The sequence below is a fragment of the Amia ocellicauda genome, chromosome 2 (genome assembly GCF_036373705.1).
Source record: "Amia ocellicauda isolate fAmiCal2 chromosome 2, fAmiCal2.hap1, whole genome shotgun sequence".
NCBI classification, from domain to species: Eukaryota; Metazoa; Chordata; class Actinopteri; order Amiiformes; family Amiidae; genus Amia; species Amia ocellicauda.
Genome location: NC_089851.1, coordinates 965259 through 986582, shown reverse-complemented (window position 1 = coordinate 986582; position 21324 = coordinate 965259). Strand labels below are relative to the sequence as shown.

Genomic DNA, 21324 nt, shown 5'->3' with positions numbered 1-21324 from the left:
AAATGTGGGGGGAGATTGGGGGCTGAAAATGTAAAGGCATTTATAAGGGGGGGGGCAGGAGGATGAAGTCCTTTCTCTCTTTCGGGCGTCTGCAGGGTGGGGGGAGTTGCGTGTGGGGTCTGCGGTGCCGCACATGTCCGAGTTCAATTAAACCGCAGATAAACAACGAACACAACATACTGACTGTGCGTTCCCAACAGAGAGACAGCCGAGAGGGGATTAAGGAGCTCTGGTGGGGGGGGATCGATGTCCACACTCGAGACCCCTGCACAGAGCCGTCCTGCTCATCTCCAGCCCCCATCATTAGTAATTCAATTTGCTCTTTATTAGCGCTCTTATCGGCTCTGCGATACACAGGCAGGGCCCCACTCACCGCAGTAAATGTTTAAAATCCCTCTGCTGATTAATTCTGCCAGTCAGTGGGGGGGTGGAGACAGATACGCGTCTCAGCCATCATGGCCAGTTAATGTTGATTGTGATGGAATTTCTAATGCGCCGCGGAACCCATCGAGTCGAGGCAATTACACTGCGCCAGGCACCGGGGGGGCCACGCTCGCTCCGCTAAAACAATCCAATTTGCAAAAGGATAATTATGTATTAGCGGCTTTTTATCTGTGGTGCGAAGCGAATGCCAGGGGCTGATAGGGAGCGCCGCGCCGGTCGGCCGCGGCTGCAAATTACCGCTATCGGCACTTGTTCCCCATCAGAGACGAATTGGGCAATCAATTACCAACGCAGCAGCGCAGGAGGCGGGAGGCCAGGCTGCCCCCTGGTGCCTGGAGCGCGGCGCTGCGGCTTTATTGAGATATCCGTTCACTAATCACACGCTGTCGCTCACCAGCCCTTCCCCAAGCGGCATCCGCCGCGGAGAGTGCCCCTGAGCAGACCCTCCGGCACACCGGCCGCTAGGGGGTTCCCTGCGGCGACCGAGGCCCCCACTGACTGACAGACCCTTCACTGCGACTGCTCGGGTCACTGGCAGCCCGGACCCCCTGGAGTGCATAAACCTGAGCTTTTCCAGGGCTCTCCCCTCCCCCCACACAACGCACCCTCTCGATAGTGACCTGACACCCCTCTCCATCACTCCAGCTTTCACTTCCTTTTCTCCCCTCAGGTTCATCACATGACCCCCAGCTGACGAGCCAAACAGACACCTACACACACGTCACAGACTGCCCTGCTGTCTGAATTAAAGCTGGCATGACCTGGCACCTTCCTTTCGTCATTGTGCCGTTGCATAATCATTGGTATTTATCCTGTTTCTCCGCAGTTGAGGCCAGCGGTGGTGAACGTCCCGTCCCCCCAGGATAGGACCTACCTGTCCTGGCACAGCCCTGGGCGCCGGCGTCGGGCAGGCGGCGCAACTTGTGCCGGCCGATGGGCACCAGTCCTCTGGCCGGCGCTCTCCTGGTGGCCAACGGACTCCTGCCTGCCGCCTGGCTGCGGCGCCGCAGCGAGAAGCGCGTCTGGACCGTCAGCCAGCCCCCGGGCCCGGGCCCAGCCCCGCTCCTGCGCTCTGTCGGCCCCGTGCTGAGAGAGAGAGAGAGAGTCAGGTGTTTTGTTGTTTAATTTTTTCTCTTTAAAATCATTTCCTGTGCAAGGCCCTCGCTCCAATCCCTTAGTGCTTCTGATGGGGCGCTGTGAGAGTCACAGCTCTGTGTGGGTCGGGCCTGGGTTCAAAGGCATTGGGCTTCAGGGACTCTGTGATAATGGAGCTCTTAACGCCTCCCACTGGTGACTTGTCTGGACAGAGGACTCCACCTGAGCAAACACTAACACTAGTTCCACTGGGCCTCGGTGCCACGGGGAAGAACCAGAACCTCTGCTGCTGCAGTTCTCAGGCTGGGCAATCAGTCAGTCAGTCAGTCAATCAAGCTTAATTAGTTATAGCGCCCTTCACAGGGGGACAGCTTCAGCAACGCCACGCACAGCTGCTCTGCTACAGTAAGCCAGTTCCTGGCCCTCTGCTGCCCTCCTGTGGCACAGGAAAGAAAGAGCTACAGCCGTTCTGTACATCAGTCTGTTTCTCCCTGACCCACCTGCCCGCGCTCTTCCTCCTGACGATCTTCATCCTGCTCCTCAGCTTGAAGGCACCGGGGGAGGCGGAAGGGGGGGCCGAGCCGCTGTCAGTGGCTGAAGAGCCCCCCCCCCCACGAGTGCCGTTCTCCTTCTCGGCCTTCCAGCAATACAGCGACCCGTGAGCGGCTGCCCTCGCACTCTGAGGCCCGGCCCTCCAGCTGTACTTGCTGCTGTGGCCCCGGGGGGGGGCTGTGGCTCCGGACACTGCTTTCTTGCCCCTGGCAGCATGGAGGGGGTGGGGGGTGGCTTTCAGCCGGAGCTTCGGACTCTTGCCGATCCCACCCCCGGGCGTCTTCTGGGGCCCCTCCAGGGCCTTCGGAGACAGTGGTTTCCTGCCGGGCCTGCTGGGCCGTGCGGACGCGGACACCCAGGTGTACTGGGTCTTGGCTGCTTTGGGCACCAGGGCCAGGGCAGGGGCAAGGGACGGGGCAGGGGACGGGGCAGGGGGGGGCTTCGAGGGGCTGGTGAACTTGCTGGCAGTCACTGTCTGTGTCCCACTGCTGCTGCTGAGAGAGGGGGTCAGGCAGGGTGGGGGTGGCACCGGAGCCGGTTCAGAGTGTGGGGGGGCACCGGTCCCGGCCTGGCTCAGTCTGGCACGACCCTCCTGGGTCGTCTTCACCCAGGTGTACTGGGACCGCTTCCCCGGGGGGGCTCGGGGGCGGGCGCTGGGACCTGTTGACGCTGTTCCTGAGTCAGAGCAGGAGGAGCTGGGGGGGCCGCCAGGCTCGGGGTCCAGAGGGGAGCCGGAGGCGGCAGCAGTGGTGGCACTGCGGCATGGCAGGGGGAGCCGTGGCGCGGGGGGGACACAGGCACTGAACGAGGGCTCGTCCTGGGTTGGGGTGAGAGGCAGTGCCTGGGTGCTGGCGGTCGTCCCCGCCGCTCTGGAAGACGAGGGCCGGGTTCTGGCCTGTCTGCCACACCGGTGTCCTGGGGACTCTGCTTCAGTTGCCCGTCCCCCAAGCAGCAGGGCCACGGGTTTGACTGGCAGGGCCGGGGGGCTCCTCTGCCCCGTGTCCGAGTTCCCGCCAGCGGACCGTGACTCGGGGGCCACGGAGACGGGATCTGCAGGAGGGCTCTCGCTGGCAGCCCGGAGAGCTGGCACAGTCCTGGCCATCCTGCCGCCCCCCCGCAGCACAGCGCTCTGCTGACGGGGGTCCGAGGAAGCTGACAGAGCGGGACACGAGGCGGAGTTGCCCTGCACCCTGCCCTGCTTCCTGGCAGCGGGCACAGATGGCACAGACTTACTGCTCCCTGGCGCAGGGGCGGCCAGGGTGGGGCAAGGCTGCAGGGCCGCCGGCACACAGGGAGCCGAGGGAGGGTCGCCAGGCCGTCTCGGGGGGCACTGCCCCGGTGCCCCGGCTGCCCTCCGTGAGGAAGTAGCCGCAGGGTCGGGGTCAGGGGCTGCCGTGGTTGTGCTGCCCGTCCGCACGATGTGCTTGTTACTCAGGGAGTACTTCTTCCTCCAGTGGCCGGGGGGGCGGGCCAGGCCCTGGGCCGGGTACGGGTGAGAGAACTCTGCCGTCTGGCTGTGGCCCACAGGGGCTCCTCTGGAGGGATGCCAAGCCCTGGCTGCAGAAGGCACATCGCCGTGGACACTTCGGTGGTTGTTGATGAGATCTGGGGGGGGAGAGCAGAAGTGAGGAGTGACATCACAGTACGTGTGAGTGTGTATGTGTGTGTGAGAGAGAGAGAGAGATTGTGAGTGTGTGTGTGAGAGTGTGTGTGTGAGAAAGAGAGAGTGTGTGAGTGCGAGTGTGAGAGATTGTGTGTGTGAGAGAGTGTGTGAGTGTGAGAGAGTGTGTGAGAGAAAGAGAGAGTGTGTGAGTGTGAGAGATTGTGTGTGTGAGAGAGAGAGAGTGTGTGAGTGCGAGTGTGAGAGATTGTGTGTGTGAGAGAGTGTGTGAGTGTGAGAGAGTGTGTGAGAGAAAGAGAGAGAAAGTGTGAGAGAAAGAGAGAGAGAGAGTGTGTGAGTGTGGGTGTGTGTTGAGCAGGAAGAGTATTCATAGGGCTGGTATCATCACCAGGGAATAAAATTAACACCCGGAAAATGCAGATCGATTTAGCCCGTGGTGGGTAAATCTCTCAACAAGTGTATGGGAACTCGACTTGTTTTAATTTCTCCTAGCGTATTGGTCGATATGTTTCAAAATACAAATTCATTTGTTGACGTTGTAGTGTTGGTATGTTAGTTGATTTGGCAAACCGCAATATCATGTTTTTTTAAATATATGGCATCTGGACAGTCTTCGGTCCAGGAGGACATATTTCATGGAGAGCAATGAAGCAGAAGCAAGCTTCCTGCAGGTTAAGGATGTGGAAAAATAATTACTTTTAATGACTTTTCATAGTCATAATTACTGACTTTTTAATGACCTGGATCAAAGTGTGACAAAGTCCATACACGCACAATCAGTGGGATTCTGCAGGTCTGCGCATGTCTGCAGACATCTGCGCTACAACACGCCCCATGGCTTCCTTATAAAGAAGCACATACATGTATAATATGTGCAGTGCAATGAAACTACCACAGATCTACAGCTGGGATGTTAACCCACCAAAAAGCCAAATACCCTTCTGCGAAACTAGCAATGACAGAAAAGGAATGAGGAGCATCAAACACATTAATACACAGCCAGATACTGCTATTTATTTTTTATCCGCTGTAATTCGAACGTACAGGTGTGTTTCTGAACGTAGATAGCAGTCTGAGTATTGAGTGTGGTTTGGAAAAGTAGGTTGTATAAATTTGCTAGCTAGATAGGTCTTACACATTTTATACTTCGCTGTTGTGACCGGATAACATTGCCACAAGGACGCTAATGTTAAGGCATTTTCATTGCAGCTCACATTGCTAAACTGCAATTGAATTAAAATTTATAAAAATTGAAAAAGAAAAACATATTGGTCGTTCAGTTAGATATATTATAAATATTCCTTTATAAACAAATAGTCACAACCATTATAATTCATTTGAAATAAGAAGAAATACAAATAATAATAAAATAAAAAAATGAAATTGTGACAATAAACAGTTGTGATAAGGTCAGGCAACAATCATAATACAAGAGGTGACAGGTCTGCTGTTATGATGCCATTTCCATACGTCTTCTAATAATGCATTTTTACATAGATATTTATTTAACAATGTTGTTGTGTTAAATAAGTTTGCAGAGCATTAATTATGGGGAAACGATTTGTGATAGAGACGTGCATTTGTTGCTGGTAGCAGAGATCCTGCTGAAGAGAACGTGTGGTTTGTTTGCATCGCGTCTCTGCTGGCCGGTGTGGGACTGCAGAACATAGGCATGGTGTTGAGCAATGGAAAGGACACTGCGGTCTGGCATCATCCCTAGAGATGATATTTTTGAGCCAATCCAAAGCAGCTCTCTCAGCCCTGGCGCTCTCAGCTGATAAAGCAGGTGTCAGGTTAGCTTATAAACTATGACTTTTAATGAAAACATTCAGTTTAATGACTTTTTATGGCCTTAAGAAAATACTTCGAAATGTAATGACTTTTAATGACGTGCAGAGACCAGAGAAGGGAGTAGCAGTGAAGAGCAAGAGGAGCATGAAGAGTGTGTCACCATATAGCACCCCTTCTCATGTGTTAGTTTAGTGTGTTTATGCAGATCCCCATTAGCTGCCATGTTATTGCATATTTGAAAAAGATGCTCCCGCACAGTCTCTACCAAGTGTTATAATTCAACAGAATGCAGTGTTTTGATCAAAGACCTTATAAATCTTGCAAGTAAAAACTGGGAGCATGTTTTTTTATCCAGATCCTTTTCCCTCAAACACACCAGTCTAGTCTATGCAGGTGTGCGATTAGCTTTTGTTATTGTGATTGATTAAATACCTGAATAAATGTCATGTTTAACATGTTCACCACACATGTACGCACCCTCATGCATTTCTGGTGATGTTTGCCTTTGGTTGGTAAGAATACCAAGTGGCTGGTAAGTTTTTCCTTCTACCAGACACAGTGGCTAGTGGCCAAAAAAGTGCATTTCATCCCCCGGATCATCACTCTCAGACCCGCTCAGAAACGGCACAATTACGATCAGCAGTCAGATCCGCAGCGGTGACGTCAGCCAGAGGGCGACCGGGCGGCGCACAGACACTGGCCGCGCAGGGAGCGGCTCAGGCCGGCGCAGGTCAGCGGCTTATAACCGGTATAGCTGTGTGTTATGGCTGTAATGGTGAGGACTGCGCCGCCTCTGGCCGGTCAACACACACGCTGATCCACACGGCCGCGCAATCGACGCTGTTTGTCCGCTCGTTACTGTGAAGATCACGGTATTAATAAAGCAGCCGCGACACTCACTCTGTAGCAGCGCGATCTGCCTCCGCAGCGCCTCTCGCTCCTCCATCGCCGGACCACAACAATGATCGTCATCAACGCGCGACGCGGCGCCCACCTATCCCACAAGGCCTTGAGCCGGAAGGTCACCATAGACACATGATACACATAGAGCGCCCCGCTCGTCTTCCTGCGGCGCTGAGTGAGAATACAGTCCGCCATCTTGGGTGAGAATAAACCCTACTCTTGAATGTGCTGTTACACAGTTACACGGACATGTAGCTACACAGAAAGCTTTGAGTATTTCATTGATTTCGCTTCAAAATAAAATTGATTTAAAACTCTAGATAATTGACTATTACATTACTCTTTCACCCCTGAAGTCTGGCAATTTGACCTCTTTAGCTGCAAGAAGCAAGTCAAGCTCAGTGCTGTTCCTTCTGTTCAAACCTGTCTGCTGTCATGAGCGGATGAGTGACCAGCAAGAACAATAACTACAACACCGGCAGCCTCACAGGGCAGGAATTAGAAGACTCACATAAAATAACTAATCAAATAAATAAGTTGTGCCTGGATAAATAAGTGGGTTATAGGGAACTATTATCAGCTGTAGTTTTATTGTTGTTGTAGTTATTCGTTCGTTCTCTCTCTCTCTCTCTCTCTCTCTCTCTCTCTCTCTCTCTCTCTCTCTCTCTCTCTCTCTCTCAGGGCAATTGACAGTAACATCATGCAGTGTTGTACTGTGAATAATAATTGTTGTTGCGTTTACTCATCACAGAAACCTATAGGAGAGCAGCACTGATCAATCACTGTGTACTGCAGGGGGGGGAGATTCTGGCTGATGCAGAAACCCATCTTATCGAAGCAACACATTATTTGGTACATTATTTTGACTGTACCCATCTAAAAACGTTTTAATTACTAAACAGACATAATTACTCAACTGCACCCCCTTTTCATTTTAAGACAATAGGCATCCCTCGCCTAGGAAGTGTAATCTGGTAACTAACGAGGGAGAAAGAAATACACAGAACACGGAGGATGGTTTGAGGGTTTAGTGCACAAGCTGAAGCAGGAGGTATTACAGGAGGTATTAACGCACAAAAGAGACTGACACAGAGAGGACCCACAGGAATCAAAGCCTTTTATATGCTGTTTCTAATTGTGTGTTTTTGTCAGTTTGATTTTTCAGACACACTTACTAACACACACAAACACACTCACTAACACACACTCTAACGCACACACATGCACACACTCACAAACGCATGCACACACTCGCTAGGAACACCCTAACATTGAAGATGGTGGTCAGATTTTCACGCTTCCCCACAGCCAGGTCCCTGCCTGTCAGAGCGGTGTGTGCGAGGAGGAGCCCCTTCACTGCACACAGCAGCTCGCAGCAGCCAGGGCTGGCAAGGCTTGGACCGCCGCCATTGTCGTGGCTGCTAATCTCGGTGCAGCTGCCGGGGCGAAGAAGAACCCGGCTCCAGCCATCCCTATGCCCACTCCTGCACCCATACTCATCAGCACAGCCAGTGCCACGGCTACTTTCTTCACAAACTCGCTAGAATTTTCCGCTTGTTCTCTGGCCTTCTCCTCGTATCCCCTGTACATCTCCTGAAGTTCCCACCTGGTCTGTGTTCAATAAATCATCAACTGTCTCATCTTCCTCCAGGTCGTCTGCATGGGTGAAGAGCACGATGATGTAATTACCAGCGCTTGAATCAAAAATGCTCTGGATGATCTGCACAGTATCTCTCTCCTCTTGTGTGAATCGCCCGAGCTGCAGCACCAGGAGAAAGGCATGGGGTCCTGGCAAGGACATAGTGACACATCTTGCAATCTCCAGCTTGACTTCCTCCTGAGTTACAGACGTGTCAAACAGCCCTGGGGTATCGACCACCGCCACCCGCCTGCTGCTGACCTCAGCCTTCCTCTTTTCACACTTTTTCGTCACTGAAGAAAACTGAACCTTGGATTTGAACCGCTTGCTGCCCAGGATTGTGTTTCCAGTGGCGCTCTTCCCCACTCCAGTCTTCCCCACCAACACAATCCTCAGCTCCCCTGGGCCGGACACTGGCGCTGCTCCGGCTGGACCGGAGTTGGCCGGCCCTGGATGGGTGTGAGGAGCTGGAGCAGGATGCGGCTGCTCTTCTGTGGTCTGCACTGTGTCTCTCTGCAGGACTGCAAGACAAGAGGAGTCAGGTTAATGCTCTTTCCTTTACAGGGATTACAACGGCATGTACTGAGAGAGTGACTGAGCACATACGTACATGTTTCAGGTATGTATTAAGTGTGCTCTTCTTTTCTTAGTTTTTTAATTCACTCGGATGTTATAATGCACAATGACTGGTTCTGATCTTTGTTCATGTGTCTGTGACAGGAAACAGGATGCTTGGCTTATCTCAACTCCCCAAATTCCAGCTGTGGCTGAATTAAAAATGACACATTTCTTGGCTGCATGACAATTTAGATAAGAGCTGCATAAGTCTCCTCCCAGGCAGGGCTCCCTCTCCTGCCAGATCATCTCCCCTCAGGGGTAAATGAAGATCAAAGATCAAACTTGATCCATGAATGATCATTCTGTTTCCAACAGCGAGTTTTAGCTTTCATTACTTACTCAAATAAGGCGTCAGTACAGTGACAAAGTAGGCCACCATAGTCTTAATCCACATTTGATGGAGTAACTGTTTATAATTGTCCAGGGTCAGCTTTCAACTGAGTTGTTTTAGCAATTATTAAATTAGCCCAACCAATCGAATCTGAAATGTACACAAAATAAAACTGAAAAAATAAAAATAATCTCTATCACAGGACCTAGATAATAACCTGAACAAAGAATATCCACCATTTGATAAAAATATACACTACCGGTCAACATTTTTAGAATAGCCCCATTTTCAGCTTTTATTGAAAAGTCCAGTGAATAACCTGAAATGGTACAAAAGTAAGCGGTGAACTGCTAGAGGTTAAAAACATAAGTTTAGGTTACCAAAAACTGAAAAAGAATGTACATTTCAGAGTTATATGCTGAGTTACTACACCCTCTGAAGCATTTTCAAACACATCCAATTCACAGTGTCCGTGTCACCCACCATCATTCAGAGTCCAGGAGGGAAACGCACAGTCTGCACCATGGGGGGTCTCATTCAACGTTCACAGATCACTCAGTTTCGATCGGATTTCTTTGCAAATGGGCTTGTTTTGTTCAGAACAACCTAACGATTAATCCAGTGTACATTATTTGATGTTCTATCAAATACAGAGAAGTTCAGATCCAATTATGTAAAATCGCTGTGTATTAGTTCACTGTAAAAAGTTTTCCATCCTGACATGTTGAGCTCTCTACGGGTGTGTGTTGCTTCTACCAAAACGTGGATGGTCTTGTTTTGATCAGTAGACTGTCTGGTTCCAGAATGTGTCATAATTGTCAATAGTTTCTGAGATTTTGTATTCCTACTCAGACCAAGTGTCCCCCACCCCCCCCCCATTTTTCACATCAGAGAATGTTTCACTTCATTAGAAAGCTGAGAGTCTCAACAATAACACAACAGTGTAGAGAACACATTAAAGAGAAGCACATGAATTTGGCGCCCTTTCAAGGGTACCAGAGGTTGTTTGTCAGCTTAAGGGGTTAAATTTTGTTAAACAAAATGATACCATGATTTTTTTTTATCTCCAATTGTTTATTTTTTCTATGCTTTAATTTCAGAGAACACTGAGACATGAAACTGTGTACATTTCAATAAAAACTGGAAAAATTGAGGTGTTCTAAAACTTTTGACCGGTATTGTATATCCTAACAAAAATGGAACCCTAAGTATATAATATGTAATCCTTTCATTTGAAATGCATTCTTCAGTAAATTAACATTTTTGTTTGTTTATGAATGCCTCTATGGATGGATACTAGAGCCCTTGTGTCGATGCTCCCTTTAAGAGAGTGCTCCTAATCTCAGCTCGTTACCTGTATAAAAGACACCTGGGAGCCAAAAATCTTGCTGATTGATAGGGGATCAAATACTTATTTCCCTCATTAACATGCAAATCAATTTATAACTTTTTTGAAATACGTTTTTCTGGATTTTTTTGTTGTTATTCTGTCTCTCGCTGTTAAAATACACCTACCATTAAAATTATAGACTGATCATTTCTTTGTTAGTGGGCAAACGTACAAAATCAGCAGGGGATCAAATACTTTTTTCCCTCACTGTACCGCTGTATCTCATCACAATTACACGGAGAAACACAACAGGTTGTTCAAGACCAATAAGAAAAGAAAGGAAATGTCTGGGATTTTTGTGTCATCTTGTTTCGTTCCAGCCCGCACTTCCAAATATGCCCAAACCAGTTTCATGTGAGAAATTTTAATCTCACTCTTTGACCAGGGGGTCAACCCTGCACAACGCACCCCATTTAACCAAAATAATACAAAATATACCATTTGTAGAAAAATAAGCAACATAATGTTTTATCGTTAATAACAAAGGTGGTTCCATGTCTGTCCACGGCTCCGGCTTGACACGGTCAAAGCCAACACTGGGGTTAATACGACTGTGCCTATTAATACCTTTATATTTAGTAATACTACTGTTATAGTATTGATGACCCACCTGCTGCCAAGCCTGACAGGAGTGGACATGAGAGACTGGCCTGGGATTACACACCCCTGTGCAGACACAGCTTCTGTTGTTCTTGTTATTATTAGTAGTATCATTACTTTCTTTTTTGTAGCAGCTGATCAACAGCTGTCAGGGATAGTCATTTATGAAAGAAACACAGTTATGAAGGATCAGTTATTTTTTTATTTAGTATAGTGCTTTCATACATTAGAACAAAACACAAAAAAAGGTGAAAACAGATATAACCCCCCACAGAAGGATACGAATGACCTCTGGGGGTCCATAGTTAAAAGCCCAGATCTGAAAGCCGCCCCCCCTCCAGGCAAGCATAACTAAAACCTATGATTTGACATGCACATCAGAAAGACCTTTTGTTTGTAGGAATAAGGTGGAGGTCAAACACGTGGTGTCAAGTCCGGAGCCAGCGGGTGGCGAGAGTCTGTCGCACGGTCGATCCAGAGCCCCGTGCCTCGCACCTGCTGGACGCCTCCGAGAAAATCATCAACATTTAACTATCCCCTCAGCTTCCAAAACAAATAATAAAACTAAAACTGTGTGTGGGGACTTTGGAAAACAGCATTACGCTCTCAACTGTGCAATAGTGCAGGTACAGGCAAAAGCAAATAAGACGAGTTTCTGCTGTCCGAGGTTTATACTGAGGCTCTAATAAACAATGAGCATTAATGGCTGGCACTGCTTAATGCAGGAAGAGTGACTATATAATTAAATGAGGACAGCAGCAGTGCATTCGGATATTTCTTCCCTTTGTCACATGTGCGGTTCTTTCCACTGCTCAAGAGGATGCCCGTCACTGGATGGTGCAGCTCGACTGGATGGTTGACAATGTTTTGGATAGTGCGATGGCAGCAGCTGCCACTTTTGGTGCTTCAACCACTATTGCTGATGCACAAGAAATGAGTGTAGCCACCACCCCTATTTCTGCTGCTGCAGCAGCTTGAGTGGCTGAAGACCAGGCAACCCCTGCAGCCAGTAAAGATGATCCTGAAGCCATTATCCCTAAAGCTACTGCCACCAGAACAATCTTCTTGATCTCTGTGGATTTCTCTACTTCATCTCTCGCCTTCTCCCTGTAATTCCGGAGAACTTCCTCCAGATCCCTGTTGAGTTTTTCTTCGGGTTCCCTCCTGAGCATCTCCTGCCCTGCGGAGGTCCTCTCACCCAGCATGCTCTCTCTGACCTGCTGCAGCTTTCTCTCGTACTGTGCCTTCAGTGCCTCTTGCTCCTTCAGCATTTCCACTTTGTTCTTCTCCATGACCTCCTCTTGCTTTTTCTTAATCTCCTCTTCTACTGTCTGGAACGTGTCATTGGTGTAGTGGGAGCCGCCGTTCTCGGCCACCATGCGGTCAATCATTCCCAGCAGCCTCTCCACTTGACTGCGATCCCCCGGGCTCCTATTGTTGAAAGCCAGGTACCTGCTGCCACACTTCTCAATCAGCTCACGGACGGCCTGGTCTGTGTTCAATAAACCATCAACTGTCTCGTCTTCCAGGTCGTCTGCATGGGTGAAGAGCACGATGGTGTGCCTTGCAGCATTCTCACCGAAAACGGTCTGGATGATCCTCACTGCTTCTCTCTCCTCTTGTGTGAATCGCCCGAGCTGCAGCACCAGGAGAAAGGCGTGGGGTCCTGGGGAAGACCGGGCAACACATCCTGCAATCTCCAACATGACTTCTTCAGGAGTAAGAGATGTGTCAAACAGCCCCGGGGTATCGACCACCGCCATCTGTCTCCCTCTGACCTCAGCCTTTATCTTCTCACATAATTGTGTCACTGAAGTAAACTGAGCCTTGGATTTGAACCGCTTGCTGCCCAGGATGGTGTTTCCAGTGGCGCTCTTCCCCACTCCAGTCTTCCCCACCAACACAATCCTCAGCTGCTCTGGGACAGATAGTGGGGGTTCCGGCAAGGAAACATGTCCTTCTGCCAAAGCTGGACCTGCCCTCCCTGTAGACAAAGAAATTAAATCTATTCATTTTGAGTAATTCTGTGATCTATGCCAGTGGTTCTCAACCCTAGTCTTGGAGGGCATTCCTGTGCCTCCTGGTTTCTCATCTAACTGCGTTCGAAATGGCTAAGCTCCTGTGGAACGCTGTGCTGAGCTACAGTTACAGGATCATTCTCTTCAGTGGTTGGGCAGCTGGAATTGGTCAACCCGCGATGGCTGTAGGCACCAGGGAGCTCAGCTAGAACACAACGCAGAAGATCCAGAGGTACTTCCAGCCCAGAGTGGGGAACCAACGATCTATCAGGTCACAGCCATGACAGGAAGGCAGGGCCGGCCCTGACCAAGTATCTGACATTGACTCTAGCTAGCTCTTTAAATGAGTGAACGTTACTAGTATCGTTCAAAGTAAGCTGTTGAGTAGTAACATTGCTCCAACAGCAACTATGCAATTAGATAAACTATTAATTCACCACATCACATCATATCACCTCTGTCCTTATCCCGTTTTTCCTCCTCTTCTCTTTTTCTTCCCTGCGCACCAGAGGACTTTGCTCGTTTTGACAGTGCCAAGTTTCGAGTTCAGTTCAGTGTCACTCACTGCTTCAGATAACTGAACTCCCCCCCCACAATCAGGTCAGTCTAACTATGAGAGCGGGGGGGGATTTATGCACAGGAACGGGGTGACGCTGCAGGCAACACAGAAAATATGGCCTAATGAGCTCTGTAGTTATGTTGTTGTGGGGGCTTTCGCTTTTTTTAATATTTCGATTTAATAGTATTAGTAAAAAATAGTAAAAGTAACTCATTTGGGCGCCCCTATGGATGGATGGCACTCCTAGCATTTGCCTATTCCGCCTATGCCACGGGCTGGCGCTGCAGGAAGGGCTGCCTCTGTGGAAAGTGCACAGCGTTCCTCGCACAGGAGCACTGAGCAGCCCGAGCACTGTGCCAGCGCAGTGCGACACGCCAGCACATTCACACACAAGACGCTACGCACAGCGCCACGGCAAAGTGACTTTTGAGGCTTGATTGATGTAACTCAATCACTGCTTTTCAAGGCAGAGAGAGCGAACATGGGACACGTGTGATACATACCATTTGAAAAGATGAGGGGTCCCGCTCTGTACTTTGAACATACAGCAACAAAACCTTATCTGGACTCGTATGGAACTATGTTTCTAACATGTGGTAGAAATGTGGGATCCTTATAGATTTCATATATCTAAATTGGCTTATTTAGAACATAAGAACATAAGACAGTGTCCAATCGAGAGGAGGCCATTCGACCCATCGTGCTCATTTGGTGTCCATTACAGTTTTGTATGATTGCTATGACAATTTTTTCAGTACTTTTAATAATTTTCCTAAACTCTTAACACAGTTAGCAGAACATCCGTCTGTGTAGGCTATACAATTAACACATTTCTTGTTGCTTTGATACAAAATGCATACAGTTAACACAGATTTAAAATGCTTGAACTTCTTTTACACACAAGCTCAACCAAGACCAAAACAATGGATTTTTACTGCCAAATATAAGAGCAACTATATAACATATCACTCTTGTTCTCTTTATCTATGGTTCTCTTATTTACACTGATTGGTTTATTACGCATTCACTTATTTGTATATATTGGACTGCTCACTTTATTTGCTGTATGCATACTTTGTTTCCTCACTTGTGGAGGAACTTGTGTTTGTATTACCTGCTGGAGTTTCCTTAGTTCCTGGTGGCACCAGCGCCCGCCCTGCAGCCCCGACAGCTGCCCTGCCCGTGTCCTGCTGACCTCCGGGTGCACAGAGCCGGCCTTCGCCCGGGAGGCGCGCAGGGCGAGAGAGCAGGACGCTGTGGCGGCAAGACGGGCTTGGAGGTACCATCCACAGATAAGGATTTATTTTGGTATTAAAGCATTGACTGGCACTCCACCGACCCATAGCCACTGCTGCGCCCTGGATGCCCCATATCCACCCCCACGACGGCCAGGGAAGGCGTTCCTGTCTGCGGACCATCATGCTCCGGCGCTGCGCTTGGCAGCCCTGGGCAGCAGGGGGAGAGGGCCACGGTACAGGGGTGACACCAAGACGTGGGAGTCACACAGCCCGGTGTGCGAGTGTGCGGACAAGCTACCTGGTCGCGGCGTGTGTCCTGTCCTGAGCCCCCTTTGGGTCTCTCTCTTACCCGGGGTCGGCTGTGTGGAGGGGAGGGGTCCAGTGGCCAGAGCGACCTGCAGACCCAGCTAGTTGTGTGGACTGGGGACATTGATGGACTCCCCCACCTCTGCTGCCGCCGATTGCTCATTTAGGGGCTATGGCCGTAGGGATTGTTAGGATCATTTCAGGGAGGGGTGCTGGGAGCATGCGCAACCCCTAGCTGGGCCTCAAATCCGGTGTTTCACTTTAGTTTGAAACCTTTAGTTTCAATACTTTGTTTTAATTGTTATTTAGTTGTTTAATACCCCAAGATTCCCCGCAACAAATTAACTCCAATTAAATGAAGAAAGAGTAGGCGCACTGTAAAATGGTACCTACACTCTTAGAAAAAATGGTTCTGCACAGAACCATAGAGTTCTTTGAGTTATCGCTCTGTTGGAACCCTTTATGGTTCTATGTACAACCCCTTAAACAAAGCGTTCGATACAGAACTGTTATTTTTTATGTTATATGTAGAACCCTTTCAAAGGGGTACACGTGCTATAACTTGTTTTCCAAATACGATATTTTAAATATCTATGAGTTTATATATACAAACACACACACACTGTAGAAATGCCCTCACAATTGAATATAACGTCACACTACTAGTGAAGTAACATCAGGTGTGTCCCCAGGGGGGTTCAGGGTACTGACAGAACCCCCCTATGAATAGATCTCCGCATAACCTCTTCTCTTGTGCAGCGCATTGGCAGGGGGTAATGCAATAGAGACAGGCGCTCGGTCTTCGTACCCCCCATACAATATGCTGGGGACGCCAATGAGTAAATGACCAATAATATGTAAATATTTTCACAGAAAATTATATACAATATTAACAAATATATTGTATTTCAAATGCCCCCCCCCAATACATACATTTTTATGTTGAAAAATAAAAGACATTTAAGAATCTTACTTTTTGGATTGACATTTATTTTACAAAACAGATTATCTGTGCAGAATAGCAATAGTCTGTGCTACAAGAACAACCTAAAGTTTTAACAAGCAGCAGACAACGAATTGTACTGAAAAACAGGCAAATGTCATTATCAACATGGAGGGGAAAGGTAGACAACACAAAGTACAAGGCATCACAGACAGAGAAAGAGACAACGCACTGACACACCATCAATACAAATAAACAAATATTATAGAAAAAACTAAACATAGCACAGTGACCTGTATTCTCTCTTCAGAGTGACTGGAATGTTTTTGCTGTCATTCAACTTAAATATGAAAGTTTCCAAAAACTGCATAGTTTTCATTAACCCCTGTGGGCATTCAATGCCAAACACATAATACAGTGCAAAGACTGGACTCAAGGCAAAGGAGATGTCCATGTCTGGGTCCTCACTGAGAACATGCATGCCAAGATCCTCTCTGCCTTCAGTGGATGTCCTTCAGCACAATTACGCAGATTCATTATAGGAGTCGGCACATCTGGTACAGAAACCAAAAGATGCTGTTCTCATTTCAATACATTGATTGTTTATTTAAACTATTTGACTTTGAGAATAAAATCACGTTTCCAAGTAAAACCTGTCCAAAAATGAAAGTGATAAAGAGTGATGTCTGTCAGTAAATGACATTGAGTCACATATTGATTGTTTTGAGTTAATGTTTAGAGTTCTACCTCATTATCTTCTATTAACAAGCCACAATACAGATCAGATTGACGGCTAATTGAAAAGATTGTGTAGTGCCTTAAAGGTAAGCTTGGACATGTTTAGAGAAACAAATGTTGTATTTACTTTTAAAATATACAATAGTTTTCATTTTATATATATGATTTTTTTAAACAGTGCAAATCTACTAAATTATTTCTAATATTGAGTTTGATACGTACCTCTTCAACTGTAAACAGAGACTCATCATCACTGGATGGCAAGAGTAAAATGGCAGCCCCCAATTGTAGTCCTGAAAAGCAATATACAGGATATATTTAAAACACTTGGAAATTTGTATTGCATATTCTATTACACATCAGGATGTATTTAGACAGATTATAAGGCTCACTGATCAGAAACATTAACCTTTCTGCTCGTGTTTGTCCAGACAGTGTTGAAGAAGGTAAAGACGCTGATCCTTCAGCTCAGATGTCAGCGCTCTGTTCAGGATCTGAGGTGCCGTCTTGTCCAGCTGTGTGACTACCATCCTGTCAGTGTCCACCTGGAAGACCAAAGCTAGTGTTTAAATTGAACAAAACACACACCAAAATATGTCTTTACCACCTCAATATTACTAACAATAAATAAGGTTTTACAATGTTCTTACAATGCACACAATATTGTACATGTGGTGGAGCATTCCATACATGGAATAAAATGCCAGCAATGACCAATTTTTTAATTCTTAGGCAAGGGAATTTCTCAGGGACTTCACTGGCCTGGCTATGAAGTCCCTGGCTGCTCCTCATCTTCTCCTGGAGTAACTCTAGATTGGGCCTCAGCTGCCATTGCTCTGATATGGCCTGCAACTCTCCTCTCATCCTCTCCCAAGTCCCTGGCCTCTCCTCTAGACTGTAATAAACTATTTAATTCACAACTTCACACAATTTTCAAAATGTTCAATCCTGCAGTTTTCCAACAGCAAGTGCAGATTAAGTCAAATGATAATGATAATAATAATTAAAATTAATAAACATTTATCGTTTCAATGTTCAGCTTCCACACACTCATTCCAATCTACATTTCAGTTAATAATGAATTAATCGTGCCATGTAGCAAACTTACGACTAGGCTGCCAGTTTGCTTGAGTGTCACTGGCTCGTGGCTGGATGATTTCCACTTTCGGACCTGATCCGGTCATCCTCTCTGTCATGACTCCTAATGCAGGCCCATCTATTTCATACTCTGCATAAAAGACCAAGGCATATTAAAATGGTTTGTTAAATAAAATCATGTTATTTGTAAAATGACCTCTGTTTGGTGGCCTGGTGCAGTTTTCAACTGCAATACATTGTTTCTAGTGGTTGCATACAGACATTAATATGGATGTGTCAATTATTTTAACTGTGCTAAAGGCAAGTGTCACCAATGCAGGTAAGTGTGTTAAAGCTAATGGCCATTTCACAGACTGACGGTGGGTGATAATGAAAATATACAAACATATATCATACTCGATTGTATTAGAGGACTAAAAGGGGTGCACTTACCTTTTGGCAGGACGGTGGTGAAGTGTGATGAAGAGACTCTAGTCTGCATCATGACAGTCCAGTGAGTGATAGTCTGCTTCATCTCCTATCTTAAACCAATCCATATGAGGGAGTTCACAAGCTGCCTTGAAATTGGGTTCATTTTCATGGTACACTTGTAAATTAGTGAGATATTTGGCATAGGAACATTTTTGGACAATATGGACATTGATACAAATGTGATGCCATTCATAGTGCCTCACCAATAAATATATCTCTGAACTGTCCAAGTCCCTTATCCTCTAGCCACTGGCAAACTTAATCTGGTGTCCAGTGTGTGAAAGAAGTCATAATCTGTAATATACATAAATTAAGCCATAAATAAATACATAAATAAGCATTACCTTTAACAACAGCAATATTAGTATTCATAACAGTATTATTATTATTAATAATAATACTATATATATGCTTTAAATAAGACCTATGCAGTACTTTTCTTGATTGCATTAAACCCAAAGGGTTCATTATAAATCACTTCAAAGGACAGGAAATATTGTTTTAAAGAACACATTTTCTAGACTGTAAATCTACCACTGTAGATCTGTTTAAATAATTTAAATAATACTGAGAAAAATTCAAATTGTGAGTTCGCACAGCATTTTACACTCCTAAGAGCCTTACTTAAATTCATTGTATCAGTGAATAGGGAATTTATAAAACGCTACTTTTAAGTGCCTGCTTAAATCCAACGATGACAATACCCACACTCCACTGCCGTGCAATCATTTGCATTCACCCGCCCAGCCCGGCGGTAAGAGTGTCTCACAGGAGGGGGTCCAGAGCTCAGGAAGAAATGCATAACAAGACATTAATAATATACTTCAGTTACTTAATTAAACTTGACATCTGAAGCCATTTCACCGACTGGCTATTAACTTAGTAACCATAAATTAATTATAATCATAATATAACGACACTTTTTGTACCGGCCACACTCCATTTAATTCTGTTTCTGTTGATCATGCTGTATAGTTTCTTGCAGAGATGAGACGTATTAACAATTGTGAAACAAACTCAAATATAACTTAACGTTATTAATATATTACCAATCTATTTTAATGTAATAATGTGGACCGTTCAGGGCGCCCTGGCAGCTGAGTGGTTGAGGTGGCTCCCTATGCTGCTGGGTTTATGGAAAGGCTTCCATAAAGAACCGTATGTTGTATAAAGAACCCTCTCTGCACTTGAGAATGAAAATGGTTCTATATGAAACCATAGAATGTTGCAAAGAACCCTTTAAGAACCCCCTTTTCTAATACAAGTATAGGTATTTTACACGGAAATACCACAAAAGTTAAAAAACAATAGTCCCTACTAAGCGTAAAATGCCAGTTAAACCCCAGTTTAGTCTGGTCAGTAAAAAGTGAACTTTCCGGTTCTCTGATGTCTCTTCAATGCCCAAGCTGAGAAGAAACAACTTGGTCTACCGGTGCAAAATTAAACCAACAATTATAATACCTGTGAAAACGAGTGAATGAAACCCACAACCCCACAGGAGTGTTACCAAGGAACTGCTCCCAATAAGAAAAGGTTAAACCGCATAATGAATACCACACCATGCGAAAATAATGAAGACCGCACAAAGTGAAACTCCCCACAGACAGAGATCCCAACTCGGATATTAGCCGCACAGGCAACACAAATAAAATCAACTACAACTTTAAAGTGAATTACCCATGAGACTGCTCACACAATCTAGCCTTCACACAACACTGGGTCTATATTAGTAGTCCTACCACTACTATCCAGCGCTCATACAGTGAGGGAAAAAAGTATTTGATCCCCTGCTGATTTTGTACGTTTGCCCACTGACAAAGAAATGATCAGTCTATAATTTTAATGGTAGGTGTATTTTAACAGTGAGAGACAGAATAACAACAAAAAAATCCAGAAAAACGCATTTCAAAAAAGTTATAAATTGATTTGCATGTTAATGAGGGAAATAAGTACTTGACCCCTTCGACTTAGTACTTGGTGGCAAAACCCTTGTTGGCAATCACAGAGGTCAGACGTTTCTTGTAGTTGGCCACCAGGTTTGCACACATCTCAGGAGGGATTTTGTCCCACTCCTCTTTGCAGATCCTCTCCAAGTCATTAAGGTTTGAGGCTGACGTTTGGCAACTCGAACCTTCAGCTCCCTCCACAGATTTTCTATGGGATTAAGGTCTGGAGACTGGCTAGGCCACTCCAGGACCTTAATGTGCTTCTTCTTGAGCCACTCCTTTGTTGCCCATCCACGACCCATCTTCAATGCCCTGGCTGAGGGAAGGAAGTTCTCACCCAAGATTTGATGGTACATGGCCCCGTCCATCGTCCCTTTGATGCGGTGCAGTTGTCCTGTACCCTTAGCAGAAAAACACCCCCAAAGCATAATGTTTCCACCTCCATGTTTGACGGTGGGGATGGTGTTCTTGGGGTCATTCCTCCTCCTCCAAACACGGCGAGTTGAGTTGATGCCAAAGAGCTCGATTTTGGTCTCATCTGACCACAACACTTTCACCCAGTTCTCCTCTGAATCATTCAGATGTTCATTAGCAAACTTCAGAAGGGGCTGTTAATCGCACCAACTGTTGTCAACTTCTCACCAAGCTGCTTGATGATGGTCTTGTAGCCCATTCCAGCCTTGTGTAGGTCTACAATCTTGTCCCTGACATCCTTGGACAGCTCTTTGGTCTTGGCCATGGTGGAGAGTTTGGAATCTGATTGATTGATTGCTTCTGTGGACAGGTGTCTTTTATACAGGTAACGAGCTGAGATTAGGAGCAGTCCCTTTAAGAGAGTGCTCCTAATCTCAGCTCATTACCTGTTGGGGTAAAATTGCCTTCTATGTATTGTATATATCCACTGTATTACTGTTAGAAAATATAGGAAACTTTCCACAAGGTTACTAGTTAGGAACTGTGAGTTCTTATTATCTATGTCTTATGCACACTGCTGAAATAGCTTGCAGAACTGCTTGTAATCCC

General features: G+C 46.5%; 2 protein-coding genes across 2 annotated transcripts in view; both read right to left on the bottom strand.

Moving 5' to 3' along the window:
• The window catches only part of zc3h3 (zinc finger CCCH-type containing 3), a 62467-nt gene extending 55985 nt beyond the window's left edge, over window positions 1-6482 (bottom strand). Inside the window, exons 1-3 of the mRNA XM_066716142.1 lie at window positions 6404-6482; window positions 2040-3696; window positions 1319-1530 (exon numbers count right to left, since the gene is read on the bottom strand). Coding sequence (XP_066572239.1) covers window positions 1319-1530; window positions 2040-3696; window positions 6404-6449 — 1915 coding nt within the window. The 5' untranslated portion in view covers window positions 6450-6482. The remainder of the gene's footprint in view (window positions 1-1318; window positions 1531-2039; window positions 3697-6403) is intronic.
• A 938-nt stretch (window positions 6483-7420) lies between these two features.
• LOC136712039 (GTPase IMAP family member 8) lies at window positions 7421-20974 on the bottom strand. The gene is made up of 5 exons (XM_066688691.1): window positions 20944-20974; window positions 14676-14815; window positions 13458-13548; window positions 11826-12968; window positions 7421-8473 (listed from the first exon to the last, which is right to left on the bottom strand). The coding sequence occupies exons 1-5, from the start codon at window positions 20972-20974 to the stop codon at window positions 7947-7949; spliced, it is 1932 nt and encodes a 643-aa protein (XP_066544788.1). The 3' UTR covers window positions 7421-7946.
• Window positions 20975-21324: the final 350 nt, after the last annotated feature.

Bases quoted from the DNA above. Each gene is read 5' to 3' on its own strand.
- LOC136712039 (XM_066688691.1), bottom strand. From the start codon at position 20,974: ATGGGCTACAAGACCATCATCAAGCAGCTTG. The intron at 14,816-20,943 runs GTGAGAAGTTGA...TTGCCGCCACAG, and splicing joins GACCATCATCAAGCAGCTTG to CGTCCTGCTCTCTCGCCCTG. The intron at 12,969-13,457 runs GTGATATGATGT...CTTTGTCTACAG, and splicing joins AAAACGGGATAAGGACAGAG to GGAGGGCAGGTCCAGCTTTG.